The 20,356-nt window shown below is 38.5% G+C and overlaps 1 protein-coding gene across 1 annotated transcript in view; it reads left to right on the top strand.

Annotated features, from left to right (window-relative positions):
• The window catches only part of LOC109844315 (probable LRR receptor-like serine/threonine-protein kinase At1g06840), an 81,300-nt gene that overhangs the window by 36,012 nt on the left and 24,932 nt on the right, over positions 1-20,356 (top strand). Inside the window, 8 exon segments of the mRNA XM_020413303.1 lie at positions 62-130; positions 254-322; positions 467-538; positions 1,644-1,727; positions 1,809-1,856; positions 1,858-1,875; positions 12,614-13,107; positions 15,081-15,233. Of these exon segments, the coding sequence (XP_020268892.1) occupies positions 62-130; positions 254-322; positions 467-538; positions 1,644-1,727; positions 1,809-1,856; positions 1,858-1,875; positions 12,614-13,107; positions 15,081-15,233 (1,007 nt within the window).

Here is a 20,356-nt window from a genome sequence, read left to right as displayed (position 1 = left end):
ATAAGTATATATTTCATTTTGGTCATCAGCATAATTTGTTATTTTTGGTTTCTGGTGACAGGAGTCTTAGGAACTGCAGCTTGCAAGGAGTTATCCCTAATTTTAGTGGTATACCTGAACTTACCTACCTGTAAGTTTTTGGGATCTATCTTTTCAGCGACTTATATTTACTTTTTTTTGTATGTACATGTTTTTCTGTAGTTTATTCTGATTGATATAATTGCTCTAACTATTTCATTGTATTTTCTTTAAGAGATCTTAGCTGGAATCACTTGAAGGGGTCCATACCATCCAATAGACTTTCCACAAATATTACTACCATGTATGGGTTTAATTTAAATTCGGTCATCTTATGGCATTGCTTCCTTAAGTCTATATTTGGTAATCAAGTTTTTTTTTAACTTTTGACAGGCATGTTCATCCTTGATCAGTGTTTACTTTCTCTTATATTATTTATTTATGGCAGTGACCTGTCGAGGAACTCTCTTGATGGTTTCATTCCTTCAAGCTTCACAGGCCTTCCTAAGCTTCAGAGATTGTAAGTGTATCTTATTTCCTTTTGTATGTATCAGGGTGTAGCTGTTAGTCCCCTTGTAGTGTACTTTGGACCAGATTTTTCTCTTTGCGCTACTTTTCCTTTAGTTGGGTTCAGGCTGAGAACAGTGTAGTAGGCAATTTCCCAACCTTAAAGAGATTGGATTCAAATTGCCAAAAATAAATAATACCTGTTTATTTATTTATTTTCCTTCTAGTGAGCCCATTTGATATTCATGTCAGGTTGGATTTCAGTCCCTTAGTCCTTTTTCTTGAAAATTAGTAAGAAGGGTTCGAATCCTGATTCTCCTGCAAGATCTGACCTATTTGACAATTGCAGTAAATGGCTCATGCCTTAAGTTTCTAGTAGTATTTGACAGTGTCATAAGAGCTGCTTGCAGGTTGATTGTCATCAGGTCAATTTAAACGGGTTAGTATGGGACCATGTGGGTTTAAAAGCGAAAGAAAAACACAGCCTGTTTATTGGTCTTCTGGGTGAACGTTTTTGACCTGAATCCAATCAATGTTTTAAAAAGCCTCCGCCTAGCCTGCCTAGGCGTACGCCTAGGCCTAGGCGATACCTTGGCTGCCTACCTAGGTTTTGGGAGTGTCTAGGTGGTTTGCCTACATGGACTGCACCTTTTAGGCATTAATCGTGATTTCCTTCGTTGTAAGCTTGTATGTCCTCCAACCTCCTCCAACTATGAACATCTCCTCTACCTCTCCCAATGTTTAGCAAAACCTTATCCACCACCACTTCAGAAATCTACCTAGGTGTTAGTCCAGTGCCTAAGCTTTCCATAGCATTGGCATTGACTATCAGAAATTGTAATTAAAAACTAAAAAAATAGAAAAATGCCTTGGCCCCACCTAGGCTCCAGGCATCATGTCCAACGTCTAGGGCGCTTAGCGCTTTCTATAACCTTGAATCCAATTACAACAAAGCCATACCTCCTAACTTCCTGTCAACTCAATTATCCTTTAATTTGCAGGATGTGATGTTCCTCGTGATCTTAATCATTTATGTCGAATTTTTAAAAGAAAGTTTTATGCACATTAATGTGTTCCAAATGCATTCTGGACTGTTCATAATGTATTTTATTTTGCAGGTCCCTTGGAAACAATTTCCTAATTGGCTCTGTTCCAAATATATGGCAGAATTTGACGTTCAGTTGGAATGAATCTTTGATCTTGTATGGACTTTTGACCGGCAACCATCTTCTTACAAAAAATTTCAGTTTGATTTTCTAACAGGGTCTACTTTTCTCATGCAGGGATTTCCAGAACAATTCACTTTCAAATATCACAACTGCTTTTAATCCTAGCAAATGTTACTATTTTGTATGCTTTCTTTCACCTGTGATCTTCATTTTTTTCTGAGCATTAAGTTATTGTCACTTATCAAAGAAAATAAGACAAAGGTATTACAGCACAACTGATGGAGAACAACATCATTTCAATTTTTGAAGTGGTTGAGTTTGGACTTTGGAGATTGAGAATATATACTAAAAAGTGCTCTTTGTGAGTTAAATGCCATTGCTTTAGATACTTTGTAGGCTCAGAGTTGGCTAATCTTTTAAATTCTTTGAAATTTTTAGTATTTTTTATATTATTTATATTGTTATTTTATCTTTTAGATAATATGAAAAAACATGTGACATATTAAATGGTTTAGCTCTTATTGGTTAATTAAGATTCAAGTTAATAGACTATATCTAGGTGTTAGTTGGTTGTGATTTAAGTATTTTGTGAAAGAATTTTTAGTAATTAAAATGAGGAAGATATGTCATGATGATTGGAACTAATGAATTTTTTTATTGAGGGTGTGATGCCCATTTGTTTCTTCTTGAGGGCATGTTTCCTTACTCATCTTTGTGAGGGTTTGCTTCCCTATTCCATTATGCTTATCTTTCAGAACTTCCCAAATATCTTTACTCTCCAGATTATTCCCCAGTGGTATCCTGAAATACTTACACATGCAAGTGACTTGACCGGCAATATGTACACTAGGAAAATCTCCATGTATGCACCCAACCAGAAGGTTGTAAATGATATTGGGGAAATATTGGACGGCCAAAATTCATATTGGATTGCGGATATCAGAGAAATATCGAGGATATGTAGTAAATATCGGAGTGTCATATTAAATGCAATCTAAATATACGTAATGAAATGTAAGCATACAAAAATGTAAATAATATATGTTTAGGATCATACCGAATCGTAGAAAGGTACTAAGGGAAAAGATCCTACTATTGACCAAAAAAAAAAAAAGAAAAGATCCTACTAGAATCTTGGTAAAAGACTTCTTAGCTTTGAAACTTTTGCTAAAAAACATTGAAGAAAATTTCCAGTATTGTAATGTTTTGTGACAAGATGTAGAAAAAGATATATTGGCCAACATATCTGCTAATACATCAGCCATGTCGGGGATATGCCGCCCAAAAATTACCAAAAAGCAGTATTGGATATTGAGACCATATCATTTTGCGGAAAGCCTTATAAAGGGATATGTTGTGTGACATCCCATGTGAAGAATGACAGTGACATTTCCAAGAGAAATTATAGTCCCACGTCGGTGAGAGAAAGAGTAGTTAAGATATTTATATAGTGAAAGCTAAAGACTCAAGTGTAACATCGGCTAGTCGATTTTGGTGGTTGTTTTAGCCAAACAGCGCCTTACACTCGGTGGGTCCCACGGTTTGCACGCGTCAACGGGCCTGCGGACCCGGGACATGACAAATGGTATCAGAGCAGTTGCCAGCCGGAAGTGTGGAGCTAAGTGCTATGCGGGGCTAAGTGCTATGCGGGGCTAAGTGCTACATCGTATGGATGCGGTGGGAGCCACCTCTAGAGCCCGTAGGAGCCACCTCTAGAGTCCACATCGCCTGGCGATGATATGGAATATGCCAATTATCATGCCGCGACGAGGACGTCGCCTTTGTAAGGTGGGGTGAATGTGACATCCCACGTGAAGAATGACAGTGACATTTCCAAGAGAAATTATAGTCCCACATCGGTGAGAGAAAGAGTAGTTAAAGTATTTATATAGTGAAAGGTAAAGACTCAAGTGTAACATCGGCTAATCGATTTTGGCAGTTGTTTGAGCCAAACAACGCGTTACACTCGGTGGGTCCTACAGCTTGCACGCGCCAACGGGCCTGCGGACCCGGAGCGTGACATGTTGGCCAATATATCGGGCTATATTGGGGATATTTAAAAAAATGCCCAAGTGTCAAACGAATCATAATATTTATCTTGGATATCATACACAATATCCACTGAACAATATAAAAACAAGAACAACAAGCAGAATCTGAAATGCTGTTGCTTGATACAAGTTTGATACAACTGAATGAAAATACTGATTTGCAGTCTGAATGCAAAGATAGGTCTCTAAGTCCACGACTAGCGCATGATCTCAACTGAAAAAAAATACAACCGAAAGACTAAACTAAAATATAAATATTAAGGGAAAATTTCTTCCACTAAGCTTCCCACCCCAGGTCAAATAGTCAACTTGCTTTAACCCCCTCAATTCTAAATACAAAGTCATTACCCCCTTGTCCCCGCCAATTTTTATAATTTACCCAGAAATACTCTTGTCACAAAGAATTTAAGTGAAAAAGATCAAAGCCATGGTTGGCTGCCTTCTTCCCTTGCAAGTAATGGGATGAGATTCAGTTATTTAATTATGTTAGCGAAGTTTAAGATCAGTTGTTAAAATTTTGAGTGGAAAGAGAAACTTGAGTGAAATCAGTGATTAAATTGCCATTGGAATTGAATAAGATTTCCACATCCTAAGAAAAGTTCAAAATAAAGAAATCTTTGGACCATCACCTTCTTGGAAAGATTCCTAAAGAAGAATAGAAGTCTTTTTTCATAATTGGCCATGCAACTCATCGTGTTGCGATACTTCATTTCAATTGGAATATCTTCTCTATCTGGTGGTTTTGATGAAATCAAGTTTCAGCTCTTTCTTGAACCTGATAATAGATCGACATATCGAGAAAAAGGAGGAGCGAAAGTCGTCCTTCAAGTGAGGTAAACTCCACCAACATTGTTGAACTGCTCATAGATATCGTTTCCGTCAGTCTAAAACTGTCAGAACAGGTCACACACTTCGTCCATTGAGGCCGAGAGATGCAGTCTCTCCTATCGAGTTCTGTCACCGGCAACGGCTCAAGGATCCTATCTAAATCATGCTGGCACTAGCTTAATGTAACTAATGACAAACAGGGGCATTTAAGTGTATAACACAAAATATTTGTGGGAACAAGGGGATATCAAAATGAGAGTGAAAATCCAGGGAATTTTTTCCTAGGACGGGGAAGCTTTTGTATCTAAACCCAAGGGGTTGAATGCAATTTTCCCAAATATTAATTGCAGCAAGAAAGAAATGACTACAGTGCGCACAATCTCTCTAGCACTATACTGGTAACCAGATGACTCGAACCTGTAAAGAAGATGAATACATAGACTTGGATCTGGACACGCAAACTTAGGCCTGTCAAAGCTGACCAACAAGTTTTCCCAAGGAAAATGAAGTATCAGTATGTATGTAACAGGTAGCATATGATACATGAACATGATGTTGGGGTAAACCCGGGGCTACGCTAAACCCTTAAAACAGCAGAAACGTAGTATAGAGAAAAGTACACCAAGATTTACGAGTTTCGACAAACTTGTCTACATCCTCGGGAGCCACACAATAAATTTCTTATTAATCAACAAGAAATTACAATACAAGAGCAGATCTCAAACTTGAGATGTCTCAATAAATACAATCTTCACTGTAACTACAGTAAAGATTCTCCTCTCTTAAATATTCCCCCTCTTAAATTCTCTCTTTATTTTTTCTTAAAATCTCCCCTCAAATTCACTATTGAGAGCTGGAGAAAAAAAGGAGAGCAGAAGAGAAATCACCTCTGGGAAGAGAAGAAGCGCCGTCGCCAAGAAATCACGAGAGACCCGAGATCTCGGGCTAGGGTTCCTTTTATAGGTGAACCCTAGCGCCAGGCTGTCGCCAGCCATGCGAGCGCTCGAGCTCGCCTACGGGCCACCAACCTCGCCTACAAGGAACCCGCACTCGAGGAGCTCGCCAGCTTGCCCCGAGCTCGCCTGTCTTGGATCAACCTCGCCTGCATCCCGCTCGCTCACCTGCGGAAGTTCTCGAGCTCGCATGCTCGAACTCGATGACCTCGCCTGCAGCTCATCGACGCCTCGTCTGGATCTCAACCTTGAATTCGCCTGAAGATTTCGTCGACCTCGCCTGACGCTCATCGACCTCGTCTGAAGTGGAGCTCGCCCGTCACGAGCTCGCCTGAGCTTCATCCTCGCCTGGAGAAGCTCGCCTGCTGGTGAGTTTGGGCTTCACACTCAGATCCAATAATCTCCCACTTGGAGACCAAACCGTCGTCAACAGGCTATCTCAACAAGTATCAACTCATGTGTGGCTCCACCCTCATCACCTATGCATGAAAACCAACTGAAGTTACGCACAACTCTAGTTTCTGAATGGTTACTGTCTTTGTTAACATATTTGCTGGATTCTTACTCCCTAGAATCTTCTCCAATTGTAACACGTCATCTTCCAACAGGGATCTGATGAAGTGGTACCAAAGCCTAATATGCTTCGTTCTAGAATGAAATGCAGAATTCTTAGCCAAGTGAATTACACTCTGACTATCGTTGTGCAGATCATTCTTTTCCTGTTTGAATTCCATAAACCGATTGACCACTCCCACTGAATGGTCAATGTCTGGTCTCGTACAGACCATTGCGTACATCAAGCTTCTAATGACTGAGGCGTAAGGAACCTTAACCATACTCTCTTTCTCTTCTTCTGATTGAGGAGATTGATCATTTGTAGGCGAAAATGGCTGGCCAAGGATGTGCTGACTGGCTTGGCATCGTCCATGTTAAATCTTTGCAAAACACGGTTGATGTATTCTGTCTGAGACAACTGCAAGAACCCTTTCTTTTTCTCTCGTGATTTGCATTCCAAGGATTTTTTTTGCTGGACCAAAGTCCTTCATGTCAAACTCCTTTGATAATTGTTGCTTTAAACTCCTGATATCCTCCATATCTGCATCTGCAACCAACATATCATCAACATACAGCAATAAAATGATATAACTGGACTGATATCTTTTAAAGTAGCAACAGTGGGTCGGCGTTGCACTTTTGGAAACCTTCCTTGTGCATGAAGCCGTCAAACTTCCTGTACCACTGCCTTGGGGCTTGTTTCAGGCCATACAAGCTCTTCTTGAGTCTGCACACCAGGTTTTTTTTTCTTCTGAGAAACCTTTTGGTTGGTGTATGTATATCTGTTTTTCTAGATCTCCGTGAAGAAACACCGTCTTCACGTCCAACTGCTCGGGATGAAGATCTTCAACTGCTACAATACTCATCACTGTCCTGATAGTATTGAGCTTCACCACGGGAGCAAAAATATCGGTGCAGTCAATTCCTTCCTTCTGCTGGAATCCTTTGACAACTAATCGGGCTTTATATCTTCTGGAACCATCCTGCTCCTTTTTCACCCGGTACACCTATTTGTTGTGGAGTGTCTTCTTACCCGTGGGCAACTCAGCTAGTTTCCACGTCTGGTTTGAGATGAAAGACTTCATCTCATCTTTCATGATAAGCTTCCACTTGTTCGTATCTCCACTCTGACAAACTTCATCATAGCTTTCAGGCTTCCTTCCATCTGTCAACAACAAATAGTTCATATATCTCCTGTTGGGCACAGGAGGCCGAGAAGATCTTCTCAATATCGGAGATGGTGCGTCGGGCTCTTGCGCATCATTCTGTCCAACAGGCTCTTCTGGCTGAGGACCTTCTGCATTGGGTTCTTTCGAGAGGTTATTCGGGACATTATCTGCATCTACAAATGTTGACTCGCTCTCTGAGTCATCTGTCTTGTGCATGTCTTTGTACATCACATTCTCATTGAATATCACATCTCTGCTCCTGATTACCTTCTTGTTTTCGTTGTCCCAAATGCGATAGCCGAACTTATCTTCACCATAGCCGATGAAAGTGCATTTCTTAGACTTGGAAACAAGTTTATTCCTGCATTGATCACTAATATGCACATAAGCTACACAACTGAAAACTTTAAGATGTGAGTTTTACCTCCTTTTCGCACCATACCTCCTCTGGTATTCTGTGCTCTAATGGAACCGATGGATCTCAGTTGATCAAGTAAGCTGTTGTGTTGACCGCTTTTGCCCAGAACTACTTCGGTAGGCTTGACTGTATCCGAATGTTTCTGGCTCTCTGTCAACGTTCGGTTCATCCGTTCAGTTACACCCTTTTGCTGAGGCGTGTCAGGCACGGTTCTCTCCATTCTGTTCTCGTGCTCATAGCAAAACTTCTTGAATCCGGTGTCTTCATACTCACCGTCATTGTCGGTCCTTAGTTTTTTTATTTTCAGACCGGTCTCATTCTCGACCATGGCTTTTCATCTCCTGAAAACCTCCAATACTTCTGACTTATGCTTCAGAAAATAGACCCACACTTTTCGAGTGATTATCGATAAAAGTCACGAAGTAGTGTTTCCCATCAATGGACGCGGTGGTGGTTGGTCCCCAAACATCTGAGTGAACGTGCTCTAGCTGTTCTTTCCTAGGGGTTCTGTCACTTGTCTGAAAGCTGACTTTTTTCTGCTTTCCAAGTATGCATTCTTCACACATGCAACTCCACTGATTGTAAACCTGAGAGTTTTCCCTTTGTGTGCATAATCTTCATCCCCTTTTCACTCATGGCCGAGTCTCTGGTGCCATAGCTTTGAAGTCTCATTGCCTGTTACAACTAAGATCAAACAACGTGCACCTCCTGTCATATTCAGGGTACCAATCTTCTAGCCTCGGACAATCATCATTGCGTCTTTTGAGATCTTCCAATCATCTCCATGAAAGGTCGTAGTGTATCCTTCGCCAGCTAATTGGCCTATGGATATTAGGTTTTTTTCTCAGGTCGGGAATATGCCTGACATCCTTCAGCTTTCATACTGACCCGTTCAACTTAATTTTCACTACACCTTTTCCTACAATAGCATTCAGTTGATCATCACCAATGTATACATATCTAAGATTTTCGGGAACATACTTCTCGAAGAATTCTTTCTGAGAAGTAGCATGGAACAACGCTCCTGAATCTAATACCCAAGATTTCTCCTTGCTCTCCATAAAGCATATCAATGCGTCATCTCCTCCTGAGGTGGAAGTGACATTCACCTCTGCCTTCGCCTTCTCTTTCTGTGCACTCTTGTACTGATTCTTGTAATGCTCGGTCTTTTTACAATTCTAACACTCGATAGCCTTCGAGCCGTTGTTTGGATTCATTGACTTGGACCTCCTGTCATTTGATCTACCTCTGTAGTTTGATTTGCCTCGTCCGTTCCCTCTGGTTGAATTTCTACCTCTTGACTCTGTATGCAATATTGAAGAGGTTATAGCTTCACTCGACTCTCTTCGTCAGATCTCCTCACTGAGAATCTGATCACAAATGTCATCGAACTTCAACTTGTTGCTTTCCGATGAGCTACTCACAGCTGTGACTGTAGCGTTCCAGCTTTCTGGTATGGAAGACAAAAGGATCAACGTTCGAACTTCCTCATGAAACTCAATTTTAACTGAACTCAATTGGAGTGTGATCATGTTGAGTTCATTGAGGTGTTGTGCTACTCAATGTTACATTAAATGCTAGGCGCTTCTAGACGTCGGACTTGACGCCCAGCGCTTAGTCGCCTAGGCGGGCGTCTAAGCGGTTTCTGGACGTTTTTTTAATTGTGATACTTGAAGATAAATATCTATATACTCAATCAAAGATGCATAAATACTAAAATACCAACACTGTTAACTAAATTGCTTGGTTTACCAATTACAATAGCTCTTTGTATGTTTATACTTCTCAACTCAAATTATAAGTTTATCTTAACAGTGAAAAACTCATTCTCAACTCAAATTACTGTTAACTTATAAGTTACTGTTAAGTTTAAGTTAACAATAAACTTAAACTTAAGTAGTTAAGTTTACTGTTAACTAAAATATTGTTAACTTAAGTTCACTGTTTACTTAAACTTAAGTTTACTATCAACAAAAAACTTAATATTAACTTAAACTTAAACTTAAGTTTATTGTTAACTTACACTTCTTAAGTTTAAGTTACTGTTGTTAACTAACTTAAATAGATATTTAAGATGTACTATTTACCTTGTTAGTAGTTACAGAAATCGGATGAGCTCGGCAATATTATAGAAGGCGCTAGGCAGAATAGGCGTTTGAGTGAGCGCCTAGTGCCTAGACCCCTGGGCGTACGTCTAGGAGTTTGACTATTTTTAAATTATTTAATTATAATAATTGATAAAAATATGTATTAAATTCATATAAATTTTAAAAAAAAATAGCAATCTTAGTTCCACAATAAATCATGCATACTTAGATACTAAATAGCCAAAATAATATTTAACAAGGCTAGTGCCTAAAATGTTTTCTTTTTTTTATTTTTAATTATAATAATTGATAGTGAATGTCAATGTTATAGAAAGCTTAGATGCCGGATTGATGTCTAGACGGATTTCTTTCTTCATTTAAGTGGTGGTCGATGAGATTTTGCTGAAGGTCGGAGGAGGTAGTGGAGGTGTTCATATTTGGAGGTTAATAGAGTTTGGAGGACGTGTAGGCTACAACACATAAAATCACAATCAAGGCCTACAGGGTGCAATCCACGTAAACAGATAATGCTCCTCTAAACGTTCGTAAAATCTAGGTGGGCAGCCTAAATACCGTCTAGACGCTAGACGCTAGTTAGGCGGCCTAGGTACCGCCTAGGCCTAGGCATACGCCTAAGCGGACTAGGCGAAGGTTTTTTAAAATAGTGGTGCTACTGACGCGCCTTCCGCCATTCTTAGATTGAATAACCGCCTCATTAAATGAACTTTATTTGCGGCTGATGGCTTCTCATACATATTTGAGAGTGCTGTCATAAAACCCGCCGTGGTCTTCTCCTTCGCAATATTGAACGCAACATTACGAGTTAACGTCAATCTGATAACTCCGAGGGCTTGTCTGTCTAGAAGGTTCCACTCATCTTCCTTCATAGAATCCGACTTCTTCCTCGAGAGAGGTTGATACAGATTTTTCTGATACAGATAATCCTTTATCTGTATTTTTCAGAATCCGAAATCTGTTCCATCGAACTTCTCTAATCTCACATTGCCTTCATCTGCGGCCATCGCTCCCACTTGAATCTGACTTCCTCTAAATCGTTTCATGTTCTGATACCAGTTGTTGGGGTAAACCCGGGGCTACGCTAAACCCCTAAAACAACAGAAACGCAGTATAGAGAAAAGTACACCAATATTTACGAGGTTCGGCAAACTTGCCTACGCCCTCAGGAGCCACACAATTAAGTTCTTATTAATCAACAAGAAATTACAATACAAGAGCAGAGCTCAAACTTGAGATCTCTCAATAAATACAATCTTCACTGTAGCTACAGTGAAGATTCTCCTCTCTTAAATATTCCCCCTCTTAAATTCTCTCTTTAATTTTTCTTAAAATCTCCCCTCAAATTCATTGTTGAGAGCTGGAGAAAAAAAAGGAGAAAGCAGAAGAGAAATCGCCTCTGGGAAGAGAAGAAGCGCCGCCGCCAAGAAATCGCGAGAGAAAATCTCGGATCTAGGTTTCCCTTTTATAAGGAAACCCTAGCATCGAGCTGTCGACAGGTTGTCGACAGCCTGGGAGAAGCTCGCCCACGCTCGAGGAGCTCGCCAGCTTGCCCCGAGCTCGCCTGTCTTGGATCGACCCCGCCTGCATCCCGCTCGCTCGCCTGCGGAAGTTCTCGAGCTCGCCTCAACATCAAGCTCGCCTGCAGCTGCTTCGAGACCTCGCCTGCGTCGTCGACTCGAGCTCGGCTGAAGGTTGCGAGCTCGCCTGCAGCTGCGACGTCGACCGGAGCTCGCCTGAAGGTGAGTTTGGGCTACACACCCAGATCCAACACATGAAGAAACCAAAACTACAACACATACTGAAAACCGATACTGAAAAACAAATGTGTGGCGAAACTAATCATGAAAATACATATAGATACATGTAGGTATCATGAGGATCTCTCTGGCATATGCAACATAGTGTAAGTGAGTAAGCAAGTATGTGGCTCTTCAAATATGCTACCTGTCACCATAGCATCGTAGATCTGAACCATGACAGTAGGTGAGATCATCTGGACTGAGTCTGCCTGCCAAGCAGAGAAGTTACTTGTACAAAATCTATTCTAACTAGCTGCTGAAAAAAAAAGGCTTCCCCTGATAAAGTTTTCATTGGACCCAACATCAATAACAAGGAAGATGAATACCCAAGCGAACGTATTTCTGCTACATGGGTATAGCTAACATAGCATAGCTACATAATAGCCTCAAGCCATGATCCTCGGAAGGGTCTCATGTACAGATGTATTATGGCAGGTAAATGTTTTCAATTTCTCAATTGGGCTTCATCTGATGATATTGAATCCAGTAATATGACGAGGACATATTTTTGGACTTCTTTAAATGGTGGCTTTTAAGTAGTGGATAATCAAACTCTACTGATGTAACTCTAATTTTTATTTCTACTGATGTAACTCTACTTTTTCATTGGTTTTTTAATCATTGAACTTCTTCATTTTCTACACTCTTTTTTGGTGTATTTTCATATCTTTATTGTATAATATGCATCATTATAAACTGCTTCCTTGAGCTCCAGTACAACTGGCTATGTTTTGTCTCATTGTAGTTTTTCACATTAGAAATTCTCTTATTATCTTCCCATCTAGCCTTTATTAGATATACATTTCACCTGTAAATTAAACTCTCTGTAGTATTTATTCCCTTTTCTTTAACATATTGTTCACCTTCTTTTTTGAAATATGTTCATATATTTCATAGGTGGTTAGGCTTTTTTCAGCTCTCTATTTGGCTCATCTTCTGCAATTGTACATCTAAGTTTGTGTTGGTTACTAGTTATATGTACTTGAAATTTTCTAGAATATCCTCTTAATTCCCATCTCATTTATCTAACATTATGTGCAGGGTGTATGGTAATCCTCTATGCAATAATGCAAACCAAATGAACTTGTTGGACTCCTGTCAACCTCAGATAATAAACCCAGCATCAGGAAGTGTGACCAACTCCGAAATAAGTTGTTCGCCTTGTCCTACAGATCAGGACTATGAGTATAATCCTTTGTCTCCTATACCTTGTCTATGTGCTGTTCCACTTGGAGTTGGATTGCGGTTGAAAAGTCCATCAATCTCGGATTTTCGTCCTTATATTGATGATTTTAGAGTTGACATGACCTCTCTTCTGGACTTGCATCATTATCAGTTGTATTTTAGTTTATATACCTGGGAAAAAGGTCCAAGGTTGAGAATGTACTTGAAGTTATATCCAAGTAATACTAGTTTATTTAATGCAAGTGAGGTTCTGCGGCTCCAGCAGAAGTTTACTGGATGGGAGATTACACTTTCAGATACTTTTGGACCATATGAACTCCTCAACTTCACATTGGGTTCTTATGTGAATGGTATATACGATACTCTATATTGTTCAATTTTAGATTCACTAACACACAGAAATTATGATGAGTATTCTATCTCTGTCGAGTGCAAGTTGAAATTTTGATTTACTATTATGAGAACATAATGACTGCTGAAAGTTCTTCAAGCATGCATGAACTTAGTCAGTTACTTAAGTGCATAATTTGACAAAATTATTAGCCAAGACGACAGCATTTTAGTTTCATTAAAATATAACTGTTGTTTCCTAAATAATCTGCAATTATATCCAGTAGCTAGAATGAACAAGAATAATAAACCATTTCCCCCTTCCTCAAAGATCAAAAGTAGAAATTCTAACCAGATATCCTGCATGGTTCATTCACGATAAAAGATGGCTTCTAGACATTTATTTTGTACAAAAATTCCTTCTGTTCTAATTTACTTTATATGAAGATATGAAGGTTGGGTATTCAAATTAACCATGGATTTACTAGGAGTAGGGTCTCAAATATAGGTTTCAAAGCACTTTGATGAAATGATCAAATATTAAGCTAGGAAATCTTAATCTGAGTTTCCTATTTAATCGAGTAGCCTCTATATCAAGCTTCTTGGCCAAACTAAACTAATAATCACACAACTTGTGGACATTTTTAGTCCTCAGTCTCAACCTTGATCACCAAACTATGAGGCTGTACTCTCCCTTGGATCATAATTTGTGTGGCTGCTGTTGGAGGATACTTGAGCCCCACCTTGGAATTGAGGGTGATATTATATTTGGGGCGGATAACACATTAACCCAAATTTTTTCTGAGTGAGATACTTATCTCACTTGTTGACTAATATGGGCCTTAAATATAAGGTTGCAAACCACATGCCCCAAAAACTTATGCTCATAACTCTTGATCCCAACTTTCCTTTGTATTTCTGTTCACCTCTTGAATATGGAATAATATTCACCCCTGAACATATGAGTAGCTGCACATTTATGTAGATAATAGATGCCTTGGCCCTGTTGATCCTATTTCCAATTATAAAGTCTAAAGAGTTGATAAGTCGCAACCAGCCACACCTTTTCATGTGAAAAGAAGATTTTAGCATTTGCAAAGTTATATGGTTCTAACTTATTTGTGATTGTGCATGCAAAAATTATAATGAAGATGTGAAAACACATTGTTATACTTATATTCAATTGATTGAAATATATAGTTCTATGTATACAAAAAGAGGAATGGGCTTATACATCTCGTGAAAGGATATAAAAATTTAATACGTGGACCTTGGTTGTGAAATATCAATAAGTTGGTGGTGTGAATGTATATACCCCACCCCCCCTCCCAACGTGGGGATTTTTTTTTTGAATATTTATTGAAGATATTCAACTCTATAGACTGAAGTCTATCTTTATCAAAATTTCTGTCATGGAGCATCACGAACACTTAACTACACTAATCCATGAAATAATTAGGAACTAAAAATTGACTTCTAGTTCCTTTTTCAGAATTTCATAGATTGAAGTTTACAAAATATTTAGTTATATATATGCTTAATGTTCTTTCTTACTCATACTAAACATTGTGTTCATGAACATAATCGAATATAGGGGGCATGAAGTTTTTCCAATAAACCTACAGGCAATTTTTGACTAAGAATTATTTGGAAAGGAACTAATCACACCGTTTTCATTTTGAAGATGGAAATAATATAATTTATGTAATTGGCTGGTTTGTTTTGCTACATGGAGAAGTCCATTGCTTATTGTCCTCTTGATGCCAAAGTATTCGTCTCTTAGTGTCCTAGAAATAGGTTGAAACTAATTGATGCAGTGTATTATATTTTAAAAGCTGAGAAATAATGTTATGCTGTCACAAGCAGGGGATTTCACATCCTATGTTACTATTTAAGATATTTTCTTCTGTAACGATCATTTTTAAGTTATTATTATGTAATGTTGAAAGATGACATGCTAGCTTTTTTGTTTTGACAAATTTTACTTTTTCAGAAATCCCAGGGGCTACGGCATCTTGGTTGAGCAAAGGCGCCTTTGCTGGCATCTTGTTAGGTTCACTTGCTGGTGCATTTATTTTGTCTGCGACAGCTATAGGTGTTATCATGAGAAAGCGTTCCAGATATCGTGCACTTTCAAAGCAGTCAGGTAAGTTTTTGAATTGTCCATAGGAATTCTTATTTAGATTGTATTAGTATTCTTGAAATCTGTATTAGTTAGAACATGTTGCATAACATAAATAGTTCTCCTCTCTGTTATTTTGTAGGTTTTTCCCCTGATATTTGTCCTCCAAAAGAAAACATAGGTTATAGGTCCCATAAATATCATACTAAGATTTAGTATCCCAATTCGTTAAGTTACATCGAGTAGGTTCTTTTAGATGTAGTCTGCTCATGTAGAAAATGTATTTATTGGGACAGCTAATTGAGTTATCTGAAGTACAATACTATTACTCTGCACAGATTACTTCATGATCTAATACCTCCATAATGATAGATAATTCTTCGTTCTCTTATTTTTTGAAGGTGTTTTTTTCTGATATTCATCCTCCAAAAGGATATAGCTCCTGTTAAATCTCATACTATAATTTAGTATCCATGCAGGTAGTAAAAAATGCATAAAAGATCAACCCAATGCAGCATGGGGCCACTAGGGGCAATTTGGTCATTTGACTTGACCAGGAGACTTATTGAATATCAACAAAGTCAATAAGGTTTGCTAAGGATATGGGATCCCAATTCTCAAGAGAAAAAGAGTAGAAATGGTCTTAGTCTATCCAAAATAGACTTCGGGTTGCTGAGAGAAAGCCCCATGAGGCTAAACCATGACTAATCCCATGTAGCTCAATTGAGCCATAACCCCATGTAGCTCGATCCATCTTAGGGGTGGGCGTGGGTTGGTTTGAACTGCAGGTGGAACCAGCCCAACCCACCTTAGGTCGAGACCAGGCCCGACCCACAGTGAGTTGGGTCCAACATGGCACATGATACACCCAAGCTACGGGCCAGGCTGGGTTCTACACTAAACCCGCAGACAAAGAAGTAGCCTTGGCCCACGCCTGACTCGACCCACGTTTGACCTGGCTGGCCCAACCCAGCCCGACCCGCCTTAGGTAATAGTTATATTTTGATGTATTTAGTAGCAACTCATTTAAAAATTGCAACCTTCATGTGTTTGAATTGTCATTTTAGTAGTAGTATAGGTTTTCGAAGCTCTATTCAGTATTTTGATGAATTTTTATAATCATTTTGATTTATTAAAAACACAAATTATTGTGAATCTTTTGTCCTTTGAGATAATTCTATCACCAATTGAAAATTTATACGGTTTAGACTTTTTATTATGATAAAATACAACTCTTTAAACTATACATATTAATCTAACAAAAAAATTAAAAAGAAAAAATTGAAAAGAAAAAATTTGAACAAAAAAAAAAAGAATGTGGGTCGACTCGCAAATCAATAGTTTTTTTGCCTCGTAGGCTCTAGTTAGTTTATCCGGCTTGCTTTGCTTGCAAAGCTTGGTATTATTCATCATTATCGCTCCTTCTTGGGATTTTGTTTATCTTTGGAGGTGATCCCTCCGAGGGAAATTATATATCTTTGGAGTTTTTCTCATCATCTCAAGGCAACCCATTCAGGACGAGGTTGAGTTTTTCAAATAGAGCTCCCCTACTACCAAATTTGACAAGAAAGATTAAGATAATCTTGATAACTCAAAGCTTTTGTTCTTCTTGTTTCTGCTATTAAAAGGGGTTGCGGACCTAGAACATTCTACTTGTCTCAAAAATTGGATGAAGATAACCTTGAGTGCAGAATCAACCACAACATTACAATGATTGTTGAGCAGTGCCTCGCGACCCTATTGTGAACCAACATCCCGGCAACTTGATTTTAAACTAGTAGCCCCGCGATGCTGATAACATGTTCGTAGAGTTTAGTCCTTATCCTATAAATGAACTCAGGTTGACCAAGCAGCCAATTTGCCCCACAATGTGATGCCAAGCTATCTCTATTGCGGAGTTAACTTCAAGAAGAGCAAAAACACCAGTCCCCTAAGGAGTTGTGGAACCTAATTCTTTATATGATTAGAGGAGCAATTTGAATGCTGAATTGCCAAAGTGTGCTAGCGATATTTCTCATGCCCTTTATGGAGTCCTAACTGTACTCGATCTCGATTGCCACATTGCTATAGTTGGACATCTATACTGCTGCACTCTTTGTCATCGTGCAGGGGGAGCCTAGTCAATTTCATCGTGTTGTCACTCCAACATGCAGTAGCGAGAGACTTCGTTTTTCAGTCGGTTAGCTAGGGTCCCACTCAGATTCTCTAGAATCCCGTAAAAAGGAGAACTACAAAGTTAGACGATGATAAGCTGTTGTTCATGACCATCCTTAGGGCTTGTTTGGTTTGATTTCCATAAAAAAAGGAAAAGGAAAAGTGGGCAAAAATTAGTTTCCAAGTGTTTCTATAAAATTGCATGGAAATATTTTTGGTAGTGTCAAAAAGTTGGACTTTCTATCTTTTGTACCTTTCCTAGTTCGGTTCAAAAGCACAAACAGGGAATCTTTAAAAGAAGAAAAGGTTTCTTGCCTTTTTTTGTTTGGTTCACTTGAAAAAGAAGAAAAAGAGGAAAAAGTTTCTATGAAGTGGAGAAAAGAGTAACATTTTCATGGGATAAAATGGGTTTTGTCAGTTCCCCAGCGATTTTCTCTTGGAGGAAGTGGGTTTCTACAAAATATACCCATTTTCTCTACTTTATAGAAACCTATCTCTATAAAAATTTGGTGAACGAAACTGAGTTTTAGGAAACCTATAGAAACTATTTAGTTATAGAAATACCATTGTCAGATGATTTCTATAAATTTGGTAAACGAAACAGCCCCTTATGATCAGTCATAGACACAAAAATGCCAACATTGACACTTGGGGTGGTGAGCACTACACTAAGAGATGAGATCACAAACTCACTCTATTTGACTCCAGTTTTGAAGGTTTATATTGGATAGCCTGTAGACAGTTAAAAATGCAAACCATCTTGCAAGATAAACCAAGTACAACATGGTCCCCACCGAGGGTAATTTGGTCATTTAACATGATCAGTGGACTTATCAAATGTCAAAAGTCCACAAGTTGGCTAAGGACAGGTGCCGTAAATTTGAAGTCAAAGCAGAGTGAAAACAGCCTTACCTCCGTACAAAACAGATTGAGGTCGCGGAGCTAAAGGGTCGCAGAGTTAAAAGGGTCGTAGAGCTAATAGGTCCGCACATAATTAGCTCTGTACAAGAGTTAACTCGGCAGATAGAACAAAGTTTGAAGTCGCCTTAGCTCTGTGATGGTTGCATTGCTAATTGTGGGAGACAATCCAGATTGATGGTGACATGTGTCGAATGTCAAATCATGAAAGCTGTCGCTGAGATACTACATTTCATGCAATTGATCCGTTGTACACAATCCTCTCAAAGACTTGGTTGAAAATCACCCTAGAGGACGGGTGAATAGTGTGAGGTGGCAACTTTTAGAAATTTAAACTTTTCTTGTTTAACTAATTGTTTTCCCTAACAAGAGTTATATCTTTTAAACAAGTTAAACAATTAATCTATTTCTCAATCTCAAAGTTACTTGCAATGATATAATAATAAATGCGGAAATATAAAATGCAAGTAAAGAGATCACCATAAAAAAGCACAACCATAAACAAAGAGATTTTTAGTGGCCCAACAATCTTGCCTATATTCACTTCTCTCGACCTCAAGAGTTTCACTCATTACTGCTAACTTGAAATCTGAGTTACTCCATATCATGGAAGTCGAGGCCTCCTTATACCTCGATTTTACGGGAGTTGAGTGGTTTCGTTCAACTCACTTCTGTCTATGCTAGACAATGAGCAATGCCTTGATCTTATGGGAGTTAAAATACTCCATTGGTGGATCTTCTATACCTTCGAGAGCTAACCTCTAACCTCTTAACACTTTAGAGATCGAAAACAATCTCCTAACACTTATGAGATCAAATCACAATACACTATCTCTTTTAACAAGAAGAGATCTTTAAGCACAATATAACAATATATACTATTGCAAAACAATTATTAATAACAACTAGAAGCATGACTCTCTAAATAGAAATGATAAAGCTCGTGATTTTCTAGGTTTAAACGATTCTTTAATCAAGATCCAATTCTAATAAAGATATATTAATTAAATAATAGTAGAATTGATTAGAGAAAACTTAGCCAGAAATCGAATGTGAAAAAGAGGAGATTTTGATCTAGAAAGCTTGCTCCTTTTTTCACCCGGAACAATCTTAAATGAATAGACTTTGTAGATAAAGATGGTTGAAGAATATTGTAGGATTTTATTTCACAGAAAGAATGAAAAAATAAGCTCAAGAAGTTGGGAATGTATAAGAATTTACTCTCTTAGAATTCTCTATTTTTCATTTACCATTTCACAATGAAATGACGCTTTATGTATAGGCTAATGGTGGGGGATAGATCTTCATATACTATATAAAGATTCCTTCCAATTCTACCCATTAGAAATTCAAAATAGACCTAAAATCATCGTTGAAAGGTAAAAAATAGGCCAATCCCAACGAATATATTACTAAAAATGGCAATGTATCAAATCTTTAACGGGAAGATTTTTGCCCATTACTGACCCACGGATGGGTAGCCGCTTGGCCCCTAAACCGTCTTGTTAGTGGTTCGCACAAGCCATTTTTCCGTTGACTCATCTCTCTGCAATTTTCTCCAGATTTTCTCTATGTTTGGATTTTTCACAGTATTTATAGTTTTGCCACTGGTTCACTAAATTGGTCGTAACTTAAGTAACTTAACAACTCAGAATTGACTCAAACTATATGCCAAAGAAGTCAAAAAAGCACGAGGACGTCAAGGGCATCATCTGGATTCGTAATTTAATGATAGACAATCCCATCTGCTTCAAAGCTAAGAGTTAACAAAAGTTAAAGATAGAAGTTTACAGGAAATACCTAAACACCTCCACGTCATTGTGTATCATTATTGTTGTTCAGTGGATGTTTGTATTTTATTCTCTTTGAAGCAAAGTCCATTTGTCTTCATTTGTGAATCGCACTTTGGCGAAGTTTGCTGATCAATTGGTTGGCGAACTTCACTGGCGATTTTGAATTTAACATAGAATTCGACTCGTAACTTAGCCGACTAAATGACGCCTTTCGACTCGGCCTAAAGTTCGAAATGGGAGTCGACCCACTCTTGATTGTGTCGGGTCGGGTCGAGATGAACT

The sequence above is a fragment of the Asparagus officinalis genome, chromosome 6 (assembly GCF_001876935.1).
Source record: "Asparagus officinalis chromosome 6, Aspof.V1, whole genome shotgun sequence".
Taxonomy (NCBI): domain Eukaryota; kingdom Viridiplantae; phylum Streptophyta; class Magnoliopsida; order Asparagales; family Asparagaceae; genus Asparagus; species Asparagus officinalis.
Note: the sequence above shows the minus strand (reverse complement) of the source record. Positions and strands in the feature narration are given on the sequence as shown.